The 22,592-nt window shown below is 50.7% G+C and overlaps 1 protein-coding gene across 5 annotated transcripts in view; it reads left to right on the top strand.

The window, feature by feature from the left end:
• Grid2ip (Grid2 interacting protein) overlaps positions 1–11,627 on the top strand; it is a 66,194-nt gene extending 54,567 nt beyond the window's left edge. For 3 of the 5 annotated variants that reach the window (XM_052754348.1, XM_052754352.1, XM_052754350.1), the window contains 13 exons: positions 33–130; positions 326–443; positions 1,573–1,928; positions 2,469–2,885; positions 5,528–5,615; positions 6,297–6,374; positions 6,876–7,072; positions 7,365–7,520; positions 7,661–7,747; positions 8,219–8,348; positions 8,443–8,561; positions 10,833–10,997; positions 11,224–11,627. In XM_052754348.1, the coding sequence (XP_052610308.1) occupies positions 33–130; positions 326–443; positions 1,573–1,928; positions 2,469–2,885; positions 5,528–5,615; positions 6,297–6,374; positions 6,876–7,072; positions 7,365–7,520; positions 7,661–7,747; positions 8,219–8,348; positions 8,443–8,561; positions 10,833–10,997; positions 11,224–11,295 (2,081 nt within the window). In that variant the 3' untranslated portion in view covers positions 11,296–11,627. Of the gene's footprint in view, positions 1–32; positions 131–325; positions 444–1,572; positions 1,929–2,468; positions 2,886–5,527; positions 5,616–6,284; positions 6,375–6,875; positions 7,073–7,364; positions 7,521–7,660; positions 7,748–8,218; positions 8,349–8,442; positions 8,562–10,832; positions 10,998–11,223 lie in introns of all 5 variants that reach the window. The other 2 variants (XM_052754351.1, XM_052754349.1) reach the window with 1 other exon arrangement.
• Positions 11,628–22,592: the final 10,965 nt, after the last annotated feature.

Here is a 22,592-nt window from a genome sequence, read left to right on the forward strand (position 1 = left end):
ATAACAAGGTTTCCATGGCACCTTCCTGGCAGGTCCTGGTGATTGCCCTGAGATGCCTCTACCTCTGATCCCAGGCGAGCGTCAGGCTGGTGATGGCACATCCCTCCCAGAGACCCCCAACCCCAAAATGGTGAGGCCTTCCTGCCTTCCAGATATAGTCAATGATCATGGGACTGGGTGGCTGGTGTGTGGAGAACCCTGACTAAAGTTTCCCAGCAGCTGTTTCAGACTGGGGCAAACCGTCCATGCGTGGTCTCTGGGGTCCTGTTGAGACCACAAGGGAACAGTACGAGAAGGGGTCCGACTCATCTCCATTGTCCACTAGATGTCAGCTGTCTACGCAGAGCTTGAGTCACGACTGAACAGCAGCTTCAAAGGGAAGATAGGGACTGTGTCCAAATCCCGGGCCTCTCCGCCAGTCCCCAGCCTGGTAGGCACAGCAGGTATGGCCTCAGCCAACCTCTGGTCCTGAAGGGGTACTGGCTTCTATCCTTCTAGCTAGAAGGTGTGTGCAGCTGGGCCGTACATAGGGAAGCACGGAGAACCTCTGTGCATGTGCGATGGGTCATCAAAGTTGGCTTGTCCCAGCCTCGTCATGTGTCCTTTGTAGTCTCCACCCCAGCTGGCGATCTGGGAAAGCAGAGAGTTCCCCCAAACAAGTCCTCAAGTTAGCATGTGGCTATGGGATACACCAGAAAGTGCACGCGTTGCTGCGTGAGCAGCAGAGCCACGAAGGTTGTTTCTCTGCAGCCTGAGCAAGACCAGCTGTTGTGCCCTTAACACAATCCTGCTGTCTTAGCTACTCAGGAAGCTGAGGCAGGAGGATCATAGTTCAAGGCCTGTCTGGGCTACAGAATGAGTCCAGGGGCTAGCCTGGGCAACTTATCAAGACCCTGCCTCAAAACTTTAAGGAAGTGGGGCTCAGAGTCCAGTGGGCAGAGTGTTTGCGGGGCATGCATGAGGTCCTGAGGTCCATCCTCAACCCCACAAAAGAGCGGGTGTGGGGGAGCACCCCTGTGATGGAGCACTCAGGAGATGGAAGCAGGAAGATTAGACGTTCAAAGTCATCTTCAACCTATATAGGGAGTTCAAGGCCAGCCTGAGCCACGTGAGACTCTTTCAAAAAGATAAAAATAAACTTTTTAAGTGGGGAAAAGGGGTCTGGAGATATAACTAGCTGACAGGGTACTTGCCAGGCATGTGCAAGGCCATAGCTTTGGTTTCTACTACTAAAGAAGAGGGAGGCAGATCCTTCCACCCCCTATGATCCTCTTGTGTGTCTGAGGCTTGCTGGGCAGGGGTGGCACCTCGTGATTCTTGTCTGAGGCCTATGGAAAGGTCCCTCATGGATCTTGGGGAGACCTTTGGGGTGTGTTCCCAGGTGAGCTGGGGTATGGCATGAACTGAAGCCAAAAGATATGCTCTGCTTCGTGTGCTGTGGTCTCAGGGGAGAGCCTGGGAGGCACTAGCCCAGAGACAGAAAGCATGTCTTAGGACAGACAGCTGACCCACTCCTCCACCCCATGCTGGGTACTGGCTGATAGACTTCCTCTCCTTCCACCGCCAACCCAGGGCCCAGGACCCTGTCTGGAGTCTCGTGGCCCGGCGAGCGGCTCCTGCCCTCTCCCTGCTATGACCCGCTGTGCTCTGGGGGTCTGGCCTCCCCCAGCAGCTCCGAGTCCCACCCGTACGCCAGCTTGGACAGCAGCAGGGCACCCTCCCCACAGCCAGGCCTTGGATCCATCCACCCGGACAGCCCCCCAAGCCCAGACCCCATCCGGCCGCCCAGCCGCAGGAAGCTCTTTGCCTTCTCCCGCCCCGTGCGGAGCCGAGACACCGACCGCTTCCTGGATGTGCTGAGCGAGCAGCTGGGTCCTCGGGTCACCATCGTGGATGACTTCCTGACACCGGAGAATGACTATGAAGAGGTGGGCATGCCAATGGATGTGGAGAGTTGAGGGGTGGAGGTCTACAGAGGGTGTAGTGTCCCCCAGAGGCTGCAGGAGGCCTGTTTCATGGCAGACTGCCTCAGACTGCTTCACCCAGCCTCAGTCTGTGCTGGAGTCTGTCTAGGCTACCCATTTCCTGTCTGGAGCCATTCCAAGTTATCCCCTGTCCATACTTATCTCACCCTTGCCTGAGGCTATCATATATATATTTTATCTCAGGTTACTCCATTCCTCATCCTAGGATGCCCAGCCTACAGCCTCAGGCCAAATTCACCTTTCCCTAAAACTACCTCCATATACTTACTGTGTCTCAGGCTAGCCCATTATTTGTTTCAATCTGTCCTCCATGCACTCTCAAGCTATCCTACTCACAGCTTCAGGCCAAGGCAGCAGACTGCCTATCCTGGTCCCTAGCTTCTCTTGCTCTCCACCTACTTGTCCGTTTTACCCACATACAGCTGCCCCCCGTCTGCAGGGCTCCAGCCTGACTTCCCACTCACCTTGTTCTCCCCTGGACAGATGAGCTTCCACGATGACCAGGGCAGCTTTGTGACCAATGAGAGAAGCAGCGCCAGCGACTGCATCAGCAGCAGCGAGGAGGGTAGTTCTCTGACCTACTCCTCCATCTCCGACCACATCCCCCCGCCCCCGCTCAGTCCACCACCACCACCACCCCTGCCTTTCCACGACCCCAAACCCAGCTCCCGCGCCTCCGATGGTCCCCGAGGACCTCCTCAGTCATTGACCAAACCCCTCACCCAGCTCAGCCACCCAGTCCCACCCCCACCTCCACCACCCCTACCCCCACCCGTGCCCTGCGCACCCCCCATGATATCCCGGGGCGTGGGCCACCGCCGGAGCGAGACCAGCCACATGAGTGTCAAGCGCTTGCGCTGGGAACAGGTGGAGAACTCAGAAGGCACTATCTGGGGTCAGGTAAGGTGACCTAGGGACCAGTGGCTCTCTCAACTGGGTGAGTGGTCTGGACAGTAACATTGAAGGCAAGATCCATCTTCCAGCCCACTGCCACTGCCTCCTACCATCCTCCTCTTCTTTAGCTTCCTTTAAAGTTACGTTTATTAAATTATATTGTGTGGGGGAGGGGGCATGGGTGTGGAGGTCAGAGGACAACATGTAGGAGTCAGTTCTCTCTTTCCGTCACATAAACCCCAGGGCTTTAACCCAGGTCACCAAACTCATGAAAGCACCTGAGCCATCTTCTAATATCAACTAGAATATTCTTTGATCCTTTTTACCCTGAGCAGAGAAGTGACAGCCTTCCCAATGGCAAATGTGTTCCCAGGCCAAAAGCTCAGCAAAACCCATCACTCCTGAGGCTGGACTAGTTCTCTTAGATTCTAGTTTTTTACTCATGGCAATCCTCCTGCCTCAATGCCACCAAAGTGCTGGGATTATAGGAATGAGCCAGTACAACCAGCTCAACTGCTCTTTTAAATATGGCCAGGGGAATCTGGGTACAGTGGCTCATGCCTCCAATTCCAGCACTTAAGAGGCTGAAGCCAAACTCCAAGCACATGAATCAGGTATCATTACTGCACGCCTGTAATCCCAACACTTGAGAGGGTGGAGGCAGGAGGATCATTTCAAGGTCATCCTTGTCTACATAGTGAGTTTGAGGCCAGCCTGACCTGCAAGTTTCTCATCCTGGGTTCCTGGAGACCATATTTCTACACGCTTAAGATGAGTCCACAAACTTCCTCCCCAGTGTCATTCCCCTGGCCCCCGAGACTGAACACACCTGGCCGCCCACCCTGCCAGGCATTCTTGCCCAGCAGCCTCATTCTGAGACTATTTCTCTACTTGTCTCTCTTCCTTTGGGCTCTTTCCCCCGACTCTCAGCTCCTTATGGCCGTTGCAGGGGGTCACCTCCTGTATAAACTGTCTCAGCCCTTTGGTCCAGCTTCCAGCCCCTGGCCTCTCACAGCTTCAGCTGTCCTAGCGCTAGCTCATCCTGCCTAAGGCAGGGATGAACCCATTCCCTGCAAAGGAAAACCTCAAGCGGGGTATGGTGGTACCTACCAGTCACCCCAGCACTCAGCAGACTGGGGAAGGAAGATTATGAGTTCGAGGACTGTCTGGGCTACATAACAAGTCTTTATCTCAAAAGGAGGGTGGGAGAGAGCTGGGAGATGGCTCAATGGGTAGCTCCTGCCATGCAAGCATCAGTACCTGAGTTCAGAACCCCAGCACCCCTGTGAAAATCTGGACACAGTGGTGTACATCTGTATCTTCAGGGCTGAGGAGGGTGGAGACCAACAGATCCCTGGAGCTCATTGGCCAACTAATTTAGCCAATCAGTAGAGCTCTAAGTTTAGCGATGAGATGATCTAAAAAGATAGGGTAGATGGAGCTAAAGATATAGCTTAGTAGGTAAGAGCACTTACTGCTCAAGCATGAGGCCTGAGTTCAAATCCCCAGTACTCAAGTTAAGGAAAAAAAAAAAAGGAGCCAGGAAGTGGTGGCGCATGCCTTTGATCACAGCACTCGTGAGGCAGAGGCAGGTGGATCTCTGTGAATTCAAGGCCAGCCTGGTCTAGAAGGCAAGTTCCAGGACAGCCAGAGCTACAGAGAGAAACCCTGTCTCAAAAAACCAAAAAGGAAAAAAAGGTGAAGCAAAATAAAGACACCAGAAGTCTACCACTGGCCTCCACACATATGCATACACATGGGCATGTATGCGCACATAGTCTAGACACACACTAAAGGAGACTCTAAAACAGGACAGACCCCTCAGATCTCTCTTTGGCCCTCTTGGTTGTCGCCGGTTCCATCTCTCCTGCTCCAGCCCACTTCTTCATGGATAGAGTACCAAGAATGGCTGCCTTATTGGTCAGAGGGAAGTCAGTTTCTTATCTTGTAACTTGGATTATACAGCATTTCTTTCTTTTTTTTTAAATTATGTGTGTGCATTTGGATATGTGCACATGAGTACAGGTGCCGTCAGAGGCCAGAAGAGGGCATCAGGTACCCTGGAGCTGGAGTTATCAGTAATTATGAACTGTCTGATGTGGGTGTTGGGAACCAAACTCTGCAAGAGCAGCAAGTATTCCTAACTGCTGTGCCATCTCTCCAGCTCCTGTTTATAGCATTTCTTTCTTTCTTTTTTTGGGGGGGGGCGGGGAGTGGTTCAAGACAGGGTCCTTCTGTGTAGCCTTGCCTCAATTTGTGGACCAGACTGGCCTCAAATTCACATAGATCCACCTGCTTCTACCTCCCAAGTGCTGGGATTAAAGGTGTGCACCACTACCACACACCTAATTTATTTCCTTCTTTCCTTCCTTCTCTGTTTGTTTATTTATTTATTTTTGAGGCAAAGTGTCACTGTGTAGACCAGGCTGGCCTGAAACTCATTGGCCTCCTGGGTACTAGAATTAAAGGCATGCACCACCACATCCAGCTTCTATTTAATGTTTCTTGCAGCCTCCTCTTACTCTTGCCTTTCCCTTGGACCTCCTGGGCCCTATCTCTTTGGGAGGCCCCAGGATGGATTTCAGAGGACAAAGGCAGGCTAACTGCCTGGGCTCTTCCTGCTCTGAACTTCCCGTGATCCCTTGCAGCTTGGGGAGGACTCTGACTATGATAAGCTGAGTGACATGGTGAAATACCTGGACCTGGAGCTCCACTTCGGCACCCAGAAACCTTCGAGTGAGTGGCCTGATGGCCCTGGGCCATGTCAGCAAGCCACACTGCCTGCTGCCTTCTGGTCATTCTCTAATTCCCAGACCCCAGAGCATGCACTTATTGCTTTTGTGTCTTCAAACTTCCAAGCCCTTCTGCATGCTTGAATCCCTTGACAACCCTGCAAGCTAGATCCTGCAACCACGTTGACTTACTTCTTAATGAAGAAGCCCAGAGAGACTAGGTAGTTTGCACAAAGTCACAAAACCAGGATGGGGGAGTAGAAGGTATCTGTGAAGATCCTTTTCAGTCTCCCTCTTCCCCTAGTCCTTTCTGGGTATCTCCTTGTAGCAATTGAACGTGACTCCAAATATCTGCAGTCAGTTCTTTTACGAACCACAAACTTGGAAAGTGGTTGGTTTTTATTGTTCAGTCTGAAGGGTGTAGGGAAAAGGGCATATGAGGAGATTGCAGTGTAGGGTCAGGCAAGCCACGTGGTAAATGCCTTAGGCGGGATCTGGGGGTCCACGACTCAAAGGCTGAGAAATGAGGGGAGTTTGGATGACTGGAGCTGATGTAGTTAAGGTGATGCATGCCGGGAAGAGGGTACCTGGCTACTGGTTGTGGCCACATCTGTCCCTTGGCCCTGCCACGGCAGCCCTAGTCTAGACTCCCGTTCCCCATTAAATTGTTCAGTTTCCCTTCCAGAGCCAGTGCCCGGCCCCGAGCCCTTCAGGAAGAAGGAAGTGGTGGAGATCTTGTCCCACAAGAAGGCCTACAATACCTGTGAGAAGCCTTAGGGGCCCGTCCTCTGGGCTACAAAAGCTGAGACCCGCAGAAGGGTGGGGTGATCGAAATTCTGATGTAGGGGTTGGGACCTGTCACTCGGCTAAATAGGCCGCCTCTCAGGGTAGGAGGATCCCCCACCTAGATTCAGGTGCACACCTAGGACCCTCTATTGGCCACGCTCACAATCATATCATCTACTTCGTTCCTCCCTAGTTCCCCGCCCCGCCCACAGGTCTCGCCCATCTTCCTGGTATACGTCTTTGGGGATCCCACTCCTTTTCAGTCTACAAGACCCCTAGTCTCTGGCTGCGCCCTTGCCACGCCCTTCTCCACTGGGCTCTTCCCTCAGGCCCCTCCTCCCGTATCCCAACTACCCTCCTCCCAGTAGCCGCGCCCCATCAATCATGCCCCCAACTTTTCCCTGAGGCCCCACCCCTTCATTGGGCCCCGCCCTCTCCCCGGTCCCGCCCCCGGCTCACCCTGGTGCCCCGCCCGCAGCCATCCTCCTAGCTCACCTGAAGCTGACCCCCAGCGAGCTGCGGCAAGTGCTCATGAGCATGGAGCCCCGGCGCCTGGAGCCTGCGCATCTGGCGCAGCTGCTGCTCTTCGCTCCCGACGCCGACGAGGAGCAGCGCTACCAGGCTTTCCGCGAGGCTCCGGGCCGCCTTAGTGAGCCCGACCAGTTCGTCCTGCAGGTGCTAAGACCAGCCCCCCGGGCACCCCGCCATAGCTGAGGGCGCCTTCGCCTGGGCCCCTCTGCAGTCAGGAGTTGACTTCTGTCCCAGGTCCCTTGAGGACTGCCCCTGGCCTCCAGTTTAACTCTTCTGATGGCCCGTTCCCACTGGAGGTCAAGGCAGATGGGATGAGAACGTCCCCTAGGGGTCGTGCTAATTTTTCCTAAGGAGTACCCAGCTCAGTAGTCAGAGGATTCCCTCCCCAGGCTGGGCAGTAGGATGAATGAATCCTGGCCCCCTTACTTTCCTGTAGATGCTGTCGGTTCCCGAATACAAGACCCGCCTGCGCAGTCTACATTTCCAGGCCACCTTACAGGAGAAGACAGAGGACATTCGAGGCAGCCTCGAGTGCCTGCGACAAGCATCCCTGGAGCTCAAAAACAGCCGGAAACTTGCCAAGATCCTGGAGGTCAGGCCGCTTCCCACCCCTGCGTGTTTAATCTGATCTACTGTCTCCTGGGGCTTCCAGCCTGGAAACCAAAATCTACACATGTGGGTAGGGGTGGGTTGAGCATATGGACCCCATCAATCCTGCTTTTCTTCCCACAGTTTGTGTTGGCCATGGGTAACTATCTCAACGATGGACAGCCCAAGACCAACAAGACCACTGGCTTCAAGATCAACTTCCTGACAGAGGTGAGGGCCAGCAGTCAACTTGCTCCAGCTACTAGACTCGGAGGTCAAGCCTATGTCCAGTTGTGGCAGGGGAGCCAAGTGTGGTGGCATACACCTGTAATCCCAGCATTTAGAAGGTTGAGGCTCAAGGATCACGAGTTCGAGTCTAGCCTGGGCTAAATAAGAGCCTGATTCATACAACAAATAATGTTCTACATGGGGAGAAGAAAACATTATGCCCACGAAGTTCTTCCCCTGGGTGGGGGAGGGGGAAACTGGCTACACATAAGCCCAGAGGGACTCAAAGAGCAGGCGTATGGAAGGTGACTTCTCCAGCTCAGCTTCAGGATCTAGAAAAGTAGACTTGGGATGGGGAGTAGGAAAGAGTATCAAAAACTAAGAGTTCTAGAAACACAGGAAAAACCTGGTGTCATGTAACCAGAAGCCTGGTGGGCGGGACTTTGAGGAGCATATGTGTGGCATCCCTTGCAGCTAAACTCCACCAAGACAGTGGATGGGAAATCCACCTTTCTTCACATCCTTGCCAAATCACTAAGCCAGCACTTCCCTGAGCTCCTGGGCTTTGCCCAGGACCTGCCCACTGTGCCCCTGGCTGCTAAAGGTAGGCTGGGTTCATGGGTGAGGGAGGCAGATGCATGCTTCTCCTCTGAGTTGGGGATGCAGCCCCATAAGACTGCTCCTTTTCTTACATGCAGTGAACCAACGAGCCCTGACTGGTGACCTGGCTGACCTCCATGGCACGGTCAGTGAGATTCAGGTGGCCTGCCAGAGCATGTCCCCCTCCAGTGAGGACAGGTTTGCTGTGGTCATGGCTGTATCCTCTAATCAGCCTGTGCTAGGGCCAGACTGGACGCTGGGATGGTTGAGTAACGCTGACTGTGGCTTTAGTGGTCAGTGGAGACCCTTGCAGAAATTCCAGGTAGAAGCTGTTGTGTGCCCAGGGATTCTGGGAGAGGATCCATCCTGGGTTATGTAGGGTCCACATGCTTATGCCAAAGCTGAGTAACTATAGATGGAGTTTGTGTGTGTGTGTGTGTGTGTGTGTGTGTGTGAGAGAGAGAGAGAGAGAGAGAGAGAGAGAGAGAGAGAGAGAGAGAGACACTGGAGATTGAACCCAGGGCCTCAGGTATACCAGCATATGTTCTACTGCTGAACCATGCTGCCAGCCCATCACTGGAGGATTCCCAACAAGTATGCTATTGACAAGCCTTGTCCTCAGCCCCTCCCTATGGGATTCTAGGCAAGAGCTCTACCACTGAGCTACACTCCAGCTTCTCACTAGGTAATTGTAGGCAGACACTGCTATTGAACTACACTCCTAGCCCCTCACTGGGGATTCTAGGCAGAGGCTCTACCACTGAGCCACACCCCAGCCCCTCACTGGGGGATTCTAGGCAGGTGCTCTACCACTGAGTCACACCCCAGCCCCTCACTGGGAGATTCTAGGCAGGGGCTCTACCACTAAGCCACACCCCCAACCCCTCACTGGGGATTCTAGGCAGGTGCTCTACCCCTGAGCTACACCCTCAGCCCCTTACTGGGGGATTCTAGGCAAGTACTCTACCACTGAGCTACATCTACATCATTCTTTTTTACTATTTATCTGCTTTTTTTTTTCATGCTGGAAATTGAACTCAAGACAATGGACACAGCTAGGCAAAAACTCTACTGCTGAACTGTATAACCAACCAGTCCACCCTTTATTACTCTTTGGAGACTGAGTCTGTCTGGATTGTCTAGGCTGGCCTCAAACTCACTCTATAGCCCGGGCAGGCCTTGGACTTACAGTTCTCTGGCCTCATCCTCCCAAGGATCTGGGGTGACAGGTCTCTGCCACGAGGCCCATCCATAGTTCCCAAAGTCACGGATATGTTGACGACTGTCCGTCCTCAAGAATGGTGGGCCCAGACTGAAGTCACAAAACACGTGGAGAAGCTTGTCCCGTCAGGTCTTACAAGCCAAAAGCAAGATGAGCGAGGCAGTGGGGAGACTGAATCCAGAGCCTTCTGCATGCCAAATAATTGCTCTCCCACTGAACTGTACACTTTAATTAGGGCCGCTGAGTCTTTTCGCAGGACCTTTTTTTTTTTTTTTTTTGGTTTTTTGAGACAGGGTTTCTCTGTGTAGCTTTGGCACCTTTCCTGGAACTCACTTTGTAGCCCAGGCTGGCCTCGAACTCACAGAGATCCCCCAGGCTCTGCCTCCCGCGTACTGGGATTAAAGGAATGTGCCACCACTGCCCGGCCCCCAGGGCCTTCTTACAGTATACCAGATACTGTCTTAAATCTTGGAGGTCCATAGAGGGAACAAGCTTACCCTTGGAGAACAATGAGCATTTGAACTGTTCTAAATAAAAGCTATAAAAAAAAAAAGGTATTTAAAGTAGAAAGAAAACAAAAAGAAGAAGGAAGGAAAGAAGAAGAAAAAAAAAACGGGAAAAAGAAAAAGAGAAAAGGCCTGCCGTGGTATTGCACACATATATTCAGAGGTAGAGGCAGCAGGATCAGGAATTCAAAGTTATCCTCAGTTTTTTAGCTAGTTCCCAGCCAGCCTGCATTACAAGAGATCCTGTCTCAAATAAACACATAAACCAAGTGTCAGGCAGACAGGTCAGTCCAAGTGGGTGGTCTGAGAAGTGGGCGGTGAGCCCAGCACACTGGGGCTCAAACCTGGAATCCCAGCACTCAGGATGATGAGGTAGAAGGATCTGGAGTTCAAGGTCAGCCTGAGCTGCATAATGAGAGCCTGTCTAAAAACAAAAGAAACCATAACAACAAATCGGACAAAGGGTCAAGAGGCTGAGCAGAATTTCCCAAGACGATAGCGCCGCCTTGTGGAGAGAGCGAGGGAAAACTGAGGCTGTACAGAATGTACACTGTAAATGGATTCTGCATGAAGTGATGGGCGCGGGTGGCCTAGAACCGGGGGCAGGTGGGTGAGGGCTGGGGCGCAGTTCTCTGCCTACAGGAAGGGAGATTCCATCAAAGCAGAGAGGGAGTGGAACAGCTAGGGCTGTCTGGGGTCGCATTCCAGCCAAGGAGGGTAGAACACCCAGTGGCCGTTTCCTTAACCAAGGCCCCCACAGTCCTTCCTGGAAACGGCACAGCCAGCTCTGCGGGCGCTGGACGGGCTGCAGCGGGAGGCCATGGAAGAGCTAGGGAAGGCGCTGGCCTTCTTCGGAGAGGACTCCAAGGCCACTACCTCAGAGGCCTTCTTTGGCATCTTTTCAGAATTCATGAGCAAATTTGAGGTGAGCCAGGGCGGAGGCTGGAGGGGCCCCTCAAGGGAGGTGGGGCTAGGAGAGCATCTTCCCCAAGTCCCGCGGGGAAAGAGTGTCTGTAAGTGGCATGTCCCCTGTCTTTGGTGGGGGTGGGGCCACAGCCTCAGCACCAGCTATCTGGGTGCCAGGAAGAGGCAGGAAGGGTGTCGTGGGTCCCGGGACCACTGACTGACCACTCACTCCTCCCCATCTCCAGAGAGCGCTCAGCGACCTGCAGGCAGGGGATGGCCCACGCAGCTCCGGGATGGTTTCACCCCTGGCCTGGTGATAACTGCCACCAAGCATCTTCTGCAGTCTTGAGCACGGAGGCTGATGCTGGAGGCTGCAACCCCCGAAGGATGTCACAGGGTACTTGATCATGCAGCTTGGCTGCAGGAAGGGCTTGGGTGCGGTGAGGGCCGCAGCCCTGTATCTCCAGCTACCTCAGCTGCTGAGCTCCGCCTGGCCCTCTTCCGCCCATTCTCCTTGGTCTCCCAGACAGCCTACCTGGCTTCCCGTGGCCACACCCTGCCTCGATGCCCACAATGGTGAATAAAATGCTGCTGTGTGTCAGGGGATATCCCACCTGAGGGTGGATTGCAAAGTGGCCACTGGCCTGGAGCAGTTGTTCGTGGCTTGGTGGGAGCACACTACTAGGGATGGACAGAGTTACTTTCTGAGTCTGCTGGAGTGAGCTCCATACCAGAGATGGACACTCCGGGATGAACCCACTAAGCCAGGACCAGGAAGCCTGCAAGGTCTCGGCCTCCATGACCACTGGAGGAAGGAGGGCAGGCAAGATGAAGGCTATGAAACAGAGTTGTAGAGCATGTGGCCAGCATGGGGCAGGAGAGAGAACAGTTTGGGGTATTGAAAACGACTGGAGGAGGGAGGGCCACTGTTATTAGACCTCTGAATCTAGGCTTTATTTTCTTTTATGAATTTATTTAATTTTATTTTTGAGAGGCAAGGGTCTCGTGTAGCCCAGGCTGGCCTCAAACTCACTGTGTAGTCGAGGATAACCTTGATCCTCCTGCCTCCATCTCCCACATGTTGGGATTATAGGCATGTGCCACCACGCTCCATATTCTTACTCGTTCTTTCTCCCTCATATAAGGATTGACTATATAACAGACTGGCCTTCCAATCCACTATGTAGCTCAGGCTGGCCTCCAACTCACCACTATACTCCTGCCTAGGCCTCCCCAGTGCTGGCATTATGTTACTAAGGGAATGAACCAAGGGCCTTGAACATACTAGGTAAGCACTCTACCACCGAGCTACAGCCCAGCCCTCTCTGTACTTTTGGGACGTGTCTTAGTTGTTCAGTCTGACCTTGACCTCACTCCGTATCCCAAGTAGGCCTTGAAATTTTAAGTCTTCTGCTTCAGCCTCCACAATAACTGCCAGGCCTGCACCGCCTGGCCCAGCCAAAATTGAGAGATACGAGGTTTTAATTTTGTGTGGAGTTGGGGTGGGAGGGGTGTGCACAGAGAAGGTAGAGGTCAGAGGACAACTTGCATGAGCTGGCTCTCTCCTTTCACCACGTGGGTCCTGGATATGGAACTCAAGTCATCAGGCTTGGCAGCAAGCACCCTTCCCCACTGAGCCGTCTTGGTGGCCCTGAGACTTGAGGTTTCAATCATATCAGCTCAGATCCTGTTTAGAGGTGGTCAGATGAGAGGTTGAGCAGTTGGAAGCAGAGTGGGAATCCTGAAGGTTGGGGCAAAGAGGACGTGGAAATGGCTAGATGGGGGTCGTGACACCAGTTTAGTGGTCAACTGTAGAGTTTCTCACCTGGACAGTGATGACATCCCCTGGAACAGGTTGTGTGAGTAGGGCAGGTTCAGGGGCAGATGACACAATTTGGGACAGAGGGATCCCCAAGGCTGCATTGTGTAAGTCTGGGATGGAGATGAGTTAGTTGCCTGGAGCCGGCGGTGGGTGGGATAGTGAGGAGAATTCCCATCGCTTGTTTTCGGTGTTCTGGGCCCTAGAGTCCTACAACAAGATGCAATAGGCATCTCTCCCCTGATTTTGTTTCTCTTTGGGTCTTTCTCTCTCCTAAATGTGTTTACTTTGTGTGTGTTTGCTCAAGTGTGTGCCACAGCATGGAAGTCAGAGGACAGCTTGCAGACTTGGCTGCACGTGCCTTCACCCAGAGAGCCATCTTTCTGGCTGTTTTTAAATTTATTTAAAAATTAAATCTATTTTATATTGCTGGGATTCAAACCCCAGGCCCTGTGTGTGCTAGGTTCTACCACCATGCTACACCTTCAGCCCCTATTATTTATTTGTTTGTTTGTTTATTTATTTATTTATAGGTGGTGTCTCAAGTAGCCGAGGCTGGCCTTGAACTCTCAATCCAGTTGCTGGGATTATAGGCATGTACCACAAAGCCCAGTTTGACTTTTATTTTCATTTATATCATTATTTTATTGAGACAAAGTCTCTGTAGCCCAGGCAAGTCTCAAATTTGTGGCATTCCTTGCCTCAGCCTCCTGCCTACTGAGACTATAAGACATGACTTACCAATCCCAGCTCTTCGCTTGACTTTTTCCAGGAAAAATATGAATGGCTTTCATTCTGTATCATGGATTTTTTTCTTTTCTGTTTTTATATTTTTGTATCTTTGATTTAAAAAAAATTAATTATATGTGTATATGTCCATCCATGGGTGGGTTTGTCCATGTGCATCTGGTATCTTCCAAGGCCAGAAGAAGGGGTCAGATGTCCTATATCAGGACTAACAGGTAGGTGTAAGCTGGGTGCTCCTAACTGCTGAGCCATCTCTCCAGCCCCTCAGAATTTTTTTCTCCCCCTAAAATCAAATACCCAATAGACAGGACTTGAAAACTTTTATTTCTTTTCTTTTCTCTGAGACTGACTACTATGCAGCCCAGGCTACTCTCAGACTCTCTGTAGAAGATGACCTTGAACTGTTCCTCTCAGTGGGAGGACCCTCAGCCTCCACCTCCTCAGTGCTGGGATTACAGGCATGCACCACTACAGCTGATTTAGACAGTGCTGGGGGTGGGAGCCAGGGCTTCATAGACGCTAGGCAAGCACTCTACCCTCTGAGCCATATACCCAGCCCACATTTGGTTCTTCAGAGCCTTCCCCAGTCCTTAACTCTGAATGTGTGTGTGTGTGTGTGTGTTTTGGTTTTTTGAGACAGGGTTTCTCTGTGTAGCTTTGCACCTTTCCTGGAACTCACTCTGTAGTCCAGGCTGGCCTCGAGCTCACAGAGATCTGCCTGCCTCTGCCTCCCGAGTGCTGGGATTAAAGGCGTGCGCCACCACCGCCCAGCCCTTGTTCCCTTCTTCTGCCCATCCATCCCATAAAAACATGTGTCAGCGAGGAACCTGACTAGTCAGTGTATACTTCTCCCTAGCAGCAAAGTTTGTGCACAAGCCTGGGACCTGCGTCCCTGGAAAAGGCGTCTGTCAATGACCCTTGTTGGGTGGCTGGCAAGGGGTTCAGTGGTTTGAGCACTGGCTGCTCTCCCAGAGGCCCTAGATTCAGTTCCCAGCACCCACACGGAGGCTCACAAGCAACTGCCTGTAACTCCAGTTCCAGGCATTCTGACCCCCTCTTCTGGCCTCCACAGGCACTGAACACATGTGGTGGGGCATAGACATTACATGCAGGTAAAACACCCACACACTTATAAAATGATTTTTTTTTTTTAAAGAAACAATCCTTGTTGGAGGGCTGGAGAGATGGCTGAACTTAGAGCACTTGTTGCTTTTGCAGAGGATGGGGTTTTGAACTCAGCCCCACATGGTAGCTCACAAACTTCAGGGATTTTTGTTTTGTTTTGAGGGGGGGCAGTCTTCTGATGCCATTTTCTGACCTCCCCAGGCACCAAGCATGCACATACATTCATGCAGGTAAAACATACATACACATAACATTAAATAAAAAAAAACCTGACTTTAAAAGTTTTGATCCATGTTGTAGGCCAGGAGAGTTGCTCAGTGGGTAAAGGTGGTTGGCACCAAACCTGACAACTTGAATTCGATCTCCAGTATGTATGTGGGGTGGAAAGAAAGAACACATTGTCCTCTTACCTCTTTGCATGGACATCAGGCATATATGCACAAATAAAGCATGATATATTTTTTAAAATCTCTGATGGAGCTGGGATTAGAAAGCAGAGCTTATGCTGGGTATGGTGGCACACACCTTTAGTCCCAGCTCTTAGGAGGCAGAGGCAGGTGGATCTCCGAGTTCGAAGCCAGCCTGGTCTACAGAGTGAGTTCCAAGACAGCCAGGGCTACACAGAGAAACCCAGTCTTGAAAGAAGGAGAAGAAGTAGTAATAGTCAGCTGGGCGGTGGTGGCGCACGCCTTTAATCCCAGCACTCGGGAGGCAGAGGCAGGCAGATCTCTGTGAGTTCGAGGCCAGCCTGGACTACAGAGTGAGTTCCAGGAAAGGTGCAAAGCTACACAGAGAAACCCTGTCTCGAAAAACCAAAAAAAGAAGAAGTAGTAATAGTCACAGTTTATTCAGAAGACGGAAGCAGGGGGATAGAAAGTTCAAGGCCTGCCTGTGTAACTTACCGAGACTCCAACCTTGAAATAAAAACTAAACAGGAGGAAGAGGAACTAGAGATGTAGTTAGCGGCAGAGGGCTTACCGAGAATGCGTGAGGCTCCAATGTTCAGTCTCCAGAACAGCAATATATATAATAAAATAAAATCTCTGTGACATCCACAGATTATAGAGTCCACCAGGCAAGATCTCCAGGCCCAGGCAGAACCCCATAGCATTTTCCTGAAGTTAGAAACACATGCCCCTTGTCCAAAGATCCAGTCACTGGACGGCAGTTTGATAAGCCAAGTACTAGCCAGGGTTTCTCCTTAACATGCCTTGTATCTGTTATCGATTTGCTACAGCAGTGCTATGTAACAAACTGGCCTTAACCTTGTTTTCCTCTACATGATCCCAAGGTGTTGGACATGATGGGCAGGAGCTCTGCTCCTGAGCCATGCCCCCCAGCTCCTTCCTCACTAAGAGATTCTACTTGAACTTTTTTTTTTTCTGAGACAGGGTTTCTCTGTGTAGTTTTGGTGCCTGTCCTGGATCTCTCTCTGGAGACCAGGCTGGCCTAGAACTCACAGAGATCCGCCTGCCTCTGCCTCCTGAGTGGTGGGATTAAAAGCTTGCGCCACCAACGCTCGGCCTATTTGAACATTTTAAATCCAATTATTTATTTGTTAGGGAGCATCCACTATAGAGGCATATGGAGGTCAGAGTGTAACCTGAGGAAGTCAGTTCTCTTATTTCGCCATGTCTATTCTGGGGACGGAACTATCACTGGAGGATTCTGGGCAAGCACTGTACTGATGGGCCAAGCCCCAGTCCCTTACTGGGGGATTCTCGGCAATCACTCTGCTGCTGGCCCAAGCTCCAGTCCCTTACTGGGGGATTCTAGGCAAGTGTTCTACCACTAACCTCTATCCCCACCCTCTTTCAAATTTTAAAGTTTGAGACAGAGTCTTGCTAAGTTACCCAGGCTAGCCTTGAATTATTTCATTTATAATCCAAGCAGGCCTAGAACCTGGGATCCTCCTGCCTCAGGCCCCAAGTAGTTGGGATGGAAGACCTTAACTCAAAACGGCTTAAAATGACAATGACTTAGTGCTCAAGGTTTGGGTGATGTGGGCCATGCTGATCTGAGCCAGGCTCCGTGGACACCCTCACACCTCTGCAATTGGTGTGAGTTAGGTAAGTGGCCTTGCCAGTCAAGCAGGGCTCTCTCCCATACCTGAAGCTTTGACAGCCCCAAGGAAAGGCTCATCCTGCTCCGTGGACACCCTCACACCTCTGCAATTGGTGTGAGTTAGGTAAGTGGCCTTGCCAGTCAAGCAGGGCTCTCTCCCATACCTGAAGCTTTGACAGCCCCAAGGAAAGGCTCATCCTCTGCCCCAAAGCTGGGATCACTTTCATAAGTGAGGCAAGAGCCCAAGAGAACAAATAAGCAAAAGCACAGAAATTCAGGGCTGGGACTATAGCTCAGTTAGTAGAGTGCTTGCCTAGCATGCTTCAAGCCCTGGGTTCAATCTCTGGCACTGCATAAATGGGGTATAGTGGTGCATGCCTGTAATCCCAGCACTGAGGAGGTGGAGGCAGGAGGATCAGGAGTTCAAGGTCATTTGGGCCAGCCTGAGCGACATGAGACCTTGTCTCAATAAATTAGTGCACACAAGTCTCAGGTTGCCTCAGCTGGCACACCAGCTCTTCTAACACGTTCATTGTCAATGCCAGTGCCAAGAGCAATTCAGATTGGAGATGGAGAAAAACTGTTGTTTATCTTAAGTTATATTTTGAGACAGGGTAGCCCAGGCTGGCCTTCAGCTCAGGCAGGAAGATGTTGCAATAGCCACACTGCATGAGGTATGAACTCAGGGATATGGGGAGAATCAGCACATTTTTGAAATCTACTACGTGGCCCCTTAGCCAAGCAGATTCCAGTCTCCTTAAGGTCTCAGGTGACAGCCAGGTGTGGTAATCCACACCCGTGATCCTAACCCTCAGAGGTGGAGGCAGAAGTTTCAAAGTTATTCTTGGCTACCTAATGAATTTCAGGCCAGCCTAGGCTACATATGAAACCCTATCTCAAAACAACAAGGCCAGGAAGGTGGCTCATTGGGTAAAGGCGCTTGCCGCCAAGGCTGAGACTTGAGTGTGATTTCTGGGACCCCCATGGTGGAAGGGAGAAAAGCGACTACCAAAACTTGTCCTCTGACTCTATATGCACACACAGCCCATTAGTGCATGTGCACGCACACATATGCGCACAGGTGTGCGTGTACACACACACATACACACGCCCCCTGTAGTCTTCTGGAATATTATCACTCCCTTACTCCTGCTCCAGGGAGCTGAACAGGTACAGAGTAACTGGCTGGGTGGCTTGGAGTCAGTTCAAGACTCAAGTCCAGATAGCTTGAAAGGGGAGGACTGGGTGTGTGTACAAAGGGTGGGAACCTGGGATGGGGCAGGGTGCCTCCATATCAGCCCAAAAGACAAGAGAAGGTTGCTATGTATATGTTTTCACCCCTGGATCCAGCCATGCCTGAAGTACACATTTTGGTTTAACTGTTCCAAAGCCACTACATCCCCTCATACTGTAAAATGTTGATTTCTTGACCAAGGCCGACTACGGACAGTCCTTCAGTGTTTCTAACGTGCTCTCTTTATTCCTAGACATATCTGCCAATACTTTTGACAGGTGCCACGTACAATGCTGGGTGTAGACAACCTCTGGGTCAGTATCTCACAGTTTAATTTCCGATATCTTATGGAGGTTCTGCCCCAGAACCAGTACACAGTCCCTTGTGTGAACCAGTGTGTCCCCTCCCCAGTTCCTCCCCGAAATGATAAGGTGTGGGTGCAGGCACTTATGCTCCTGGAATTAACTTGCTCCTCAACAATAGCAGTGACATAGCCTAGCCCTATGTGGCTTTTCCCAATAGTGACACCAGGTGATGTTTACTAAGTAGTGTGCTTCGTGTGTTTACAGATTCCATTTCAGTTTCCAACCCACTCAGGTGGATTTTGTGATTGATCTCCTTTTTACAAATAAAAGTCTGAAACTCACAGAAACTGCTGGAACTTTATGGATCCAAAACTCTTGTCTGTGGACATCCAAATCTCTTGAATGGAGATTTCTTATCTTTTTTGTTTGTTTGTTTTGTTTTGTTTTTGTTTTTTTTCGAGACAGGGTTTCTCTGTGTAGCTTTGGAGCCTATCTTGGAACTCACTCTGTAGACCAGGCTGACCTTGAATTCACAGAGATCTGCCTGGCTCTGCCTCCTGAGTGCTGGGATTAAAGGCATGTGCTGCCCGGCCTTTATCTTTAAAATGTTTTATTTTATTTTATCTATTTACTGGGGGGAGTGTCCCAGTTCATTTTCTATCACTATGATAGAGATCAGGGCCACAAAACAACTCATAAAGTAAAGGATTTAATTAGACTTACACAATTTGATTACAGTCCATCATTGAGGGAAGTCAAGGCAGGACGGAATTCAAGTAGGCCTGGAACATGGAGGGAGGACCTGAAGCAAAAACCATAGAGGAAGACTAATTACTGGCTTGCTCTCTCTGGCTTGCTCAGCTACCTTTCTTATGCAACCCAGGACCACCTGTCCAGGGATGGTACTGCCCCCAGTGTCCTGGGCCCTCCCACACTACTCATTAATCAAGAAAATGCCCTCAGAGGCTTGCTGAGGATATGTCTCAGGAGTTGGTTCTCTCCTTCCACTATGTGGATTCCAGGGATTGAACACAACTATTCCATAGGTCTGTTTTGGAGACCAGAAGTCCAAACTCAAGGTGTCGGGAGGCCCACTTTCTCTTGGGTTTGTTAAGTGGTCACCGTCTCTAAATGTCTTGCATGGTTTCTCTTGGTACACGTGTACCCATGGTGTCTCTCTCGGGGCTTTTTGTTGGGTTTGGTTTAGGTTTGTTTGCATGCTGGTGCTGGAACCCAGAACCTGTGCACCTTGGACCAGTGCTCTATCACTGAGCTGGACTGGATCATCTTTGCAAGCAGGCACAGCTGAACCCCCAAACAATAAAAGTTGTTTGCTGGGGAGGGGGTGGTTACCAAGGAGTTGATAAGTAATCCTAGCCCCAAGGAAGCCTCAGAAATCTCTAGGTAAATGGATGTTTCACAGCAACCAGATTCTATCAGGCAGGGGCAAGGCCCCTACACACACACACACACACACACACACACACACACACACACACACATACACTTCTACAAATTTCTATGCATCTTCTCCATCTCATCTCCAGCTCATGCCTTCTGATCCTGCCCTCCCCTCCTCTTCAGAGCTAATTTTTTTAAAAAGTAAGTTGTACTACATTTATTTGTGTGTGTGTGTGTGTGTGTGTGTGTGTGTGTGTGAGAGAGAGAGAGAGAGAGAGAGAGGAGAGAGAGAGAGAGAGAGAGAGAGAGAGAGCCACATGTGTGGCTGTCAAAAGACAACTTATGGGAACAGGTTCTCTCCTTTGACCCCATGGGTTCAGAGAGTTAAACTCAGGTCATCGGACTTGGTAGCAAGCATCTCTACCCTCTGCACCATCTTGCTGTCCCCTTCTCCCTTTAAAAATCTTTTTGTATGTATGCGTACACGTATGTACATGCACATGGGCATGTGTGTTTGTGTGTGTGTGTGTGAGTGTATGTATGAAGGACAACTTGCAGGAGCCAGTTTTCTCCCTTCATCATGTAGCTCTTGGGGATCAGACTCAAGTTGCCAGGATTGGTGGCAAGCATCTTTACCTGCTGAGCCAGCTTGCAGAGCCCTAAAAGCTACTTCTTCATCTGCGACCATGCACCTGCCTTCCTAGGCTCCCAAGCCTCTCAGTCCATCAGTGACAAGCTCAGTCCCCTGGCTCTTTCTGCCCCTTCTCTCTGTTGCCCCTAAGATCCTAGATCCTAGTGGCTGATCCCCCTCCCTCAGAGCCAGACCTTCCTGAGCCGCTGTCTCTGCGGCTCCAGTGTCTCTCCGGTCACCAGTGTCCTCCACTAACCTGGGCACAACACAGACTGTTTTTTTTTTCTCTGCTGTCACTGGTTTCCCTTAGCCTACTACTTGCCCACATAGGAAGCCTCGAGAACCTGCTCTCCTTATCTACCACAACCTTTGAACCTGGCTGCTGCTTGCCCTCCCTTGGCAAATCTGCACACGCCCAAGGGTTAGCTACCAGGTGTCTTCCCTGATGCAGAGCTTCCTCTTGTTGGTACAGCGGTTTCCAGCTTCTCCATACAGCAGGTGTTCAATAATTGCCTGGCCAACCAAACCAAAGTAACATGAAAGCAAGGGCTACCAAGTTGCTCAAGAACAACCAGGAGTCAGTAATGCAGCTCAGTTGCTAGAGTGCTTACCTAGCATTCATGAAGCCCTGGGTTCTATCCTCAGACCACAGAAGCCAGGTTGGAGTGGGGAGTGCATGCCTGTTATCCCCACATTTAAGATCACCTTTGGCTTCATATTAAGTTTGGTGCCTAGATGACAGGACAACCTGTCTCAAAAAAATTTTTTGTCAAAAGGGGAAGAAGAAGAAGAAGAAGAAGAAGAAGAAGAAGAAGAAGAAGAAGAAGAAGAAGAAGAAGAAGGAGAGGGAGAGGGAGAGGGAGAGGGAGAGGGAGAGGGAGAGGGAGAGGGAGAGGGAGAGGGAGAGGGAGAGGGAGAGGGAGAGGGAGAGGGAGAGGGAGAGGGAGAGGGAGAGGGAGAGGGAGAGGGAGAGGGAGAGGGAGAGGAAGGAGAAGAAGAAGAAGAAGAAACACAGTGTGCCTAAGAAGCAGAGGCAAGTAGATCTCTGTGAGTTTAAGGCCATCTAAGAGTGAGACCTTGTCTCAAAACAAAACAAAAGAAAGGAGAAAGAGAGGGAATGAATGACCAGTTCCTTTCTATACTCCAGGTTTGATACTATGAATCTGAGAGGGCTGGAAAGTCAGACCAGAAATAAATGCTCTTGCTAAACTGCACTGTTAGCTTTCTCAGAACCTAAGAAAATCCAAAGCAAAACTTTGATAAATCATGTCCAACTTGCAGGTTGCATTTTCTGAAGAACGCCCTCTTCTGGCTCCTGAGGGCACTGTACACAGAGACAAACATCCATTCATGTAAGATAAAAATAAATAAATCGTTTAAAAAAAAGACAGAAAATGGCCGGGCGGTGGTGGCGCACGCCTTTAATCCCAGCACTCGGGAGGCAGAGCCAGGCGGATCTCTGTGAGTTCAAGGCCAGCCTGGGCTACCAAGTGAGTTCCAGGAAAGGCGCAAAGCTACACAGAGAAACCCTGTCTCGAAAAACCAAGAAGAAAAAAAAAAAGACAGAAAATGAAAAGATCATCGATGAAATGATGTCACTGAGCTGAACTGTGGGCTTGAATCTCCAGGGAAGGGAAATTTCCACCAATCAGAGCAAACGTGACATGCAAATGAGGGTTCATATTTGCCCCAATCACAGCATTGCCTCTTTAGCTTCACCAGCAGTTATCTTGGTAGGCTATGGGGAAAGTACCTCAGGCTTCAGTGGAAATAGTTGCAGGGTCAAATAAACTACTGATAGCAAAAGGTCCAGTTCCTTTTGAAACAGTTCTTGCTGTGGCTGCTCCTTCAGGCATAGGAACAATCAACAGCTATCACTGGGCTCGCGAGATGGCTTGGTGGAGTAAGAGGGCTTGCTGCAAGCTTAATTACCTGAGCTGAATTCCCAGGACCCACATAATGAAAGGAGAGAATAAATTGCAAATTGTTCTCAGCCCTTCACACGTGTGCCATGGCACATGTTGCCCTCACTTCAACACACACACACACACACACACACACACACACACACACACACACACACACACAATCATTATGTCGCTTTCTTAAGCTGTCTGGATTTCTGCTGCTGTCTTAAGTGCTGTCCTAAGTTATGTCTTAACTGTCTGACTGACAGTTCTTTAATTCAAGGCAGCCAGGGCTGCACATGAAAGTCCAGGAGCTGCCTAGTCTGCACTCAATTTGCCCCATCCCCAACATCTTTGCTTAAATGCAGGCGAATAACCAGG

Source organism: Peromyscus californicus, unplaced genomic scaffold (genome assembly GCF_007827085.1).
Source record: "Peromyscus californicus insignis strain IS unplaced genomic scaffold, ASM782708v3 Scaffold_2__1_contigs__length_46816999, whole genome shotgun sequence".
In the NCBI taxonomy this organism is placed as follows: domain Eukaryota; kingdom Metazoa; phylum Chordata; class Mammalia; order Rodentia; family Cricetidae; genus Peromyscus; species Peromyscus californicus.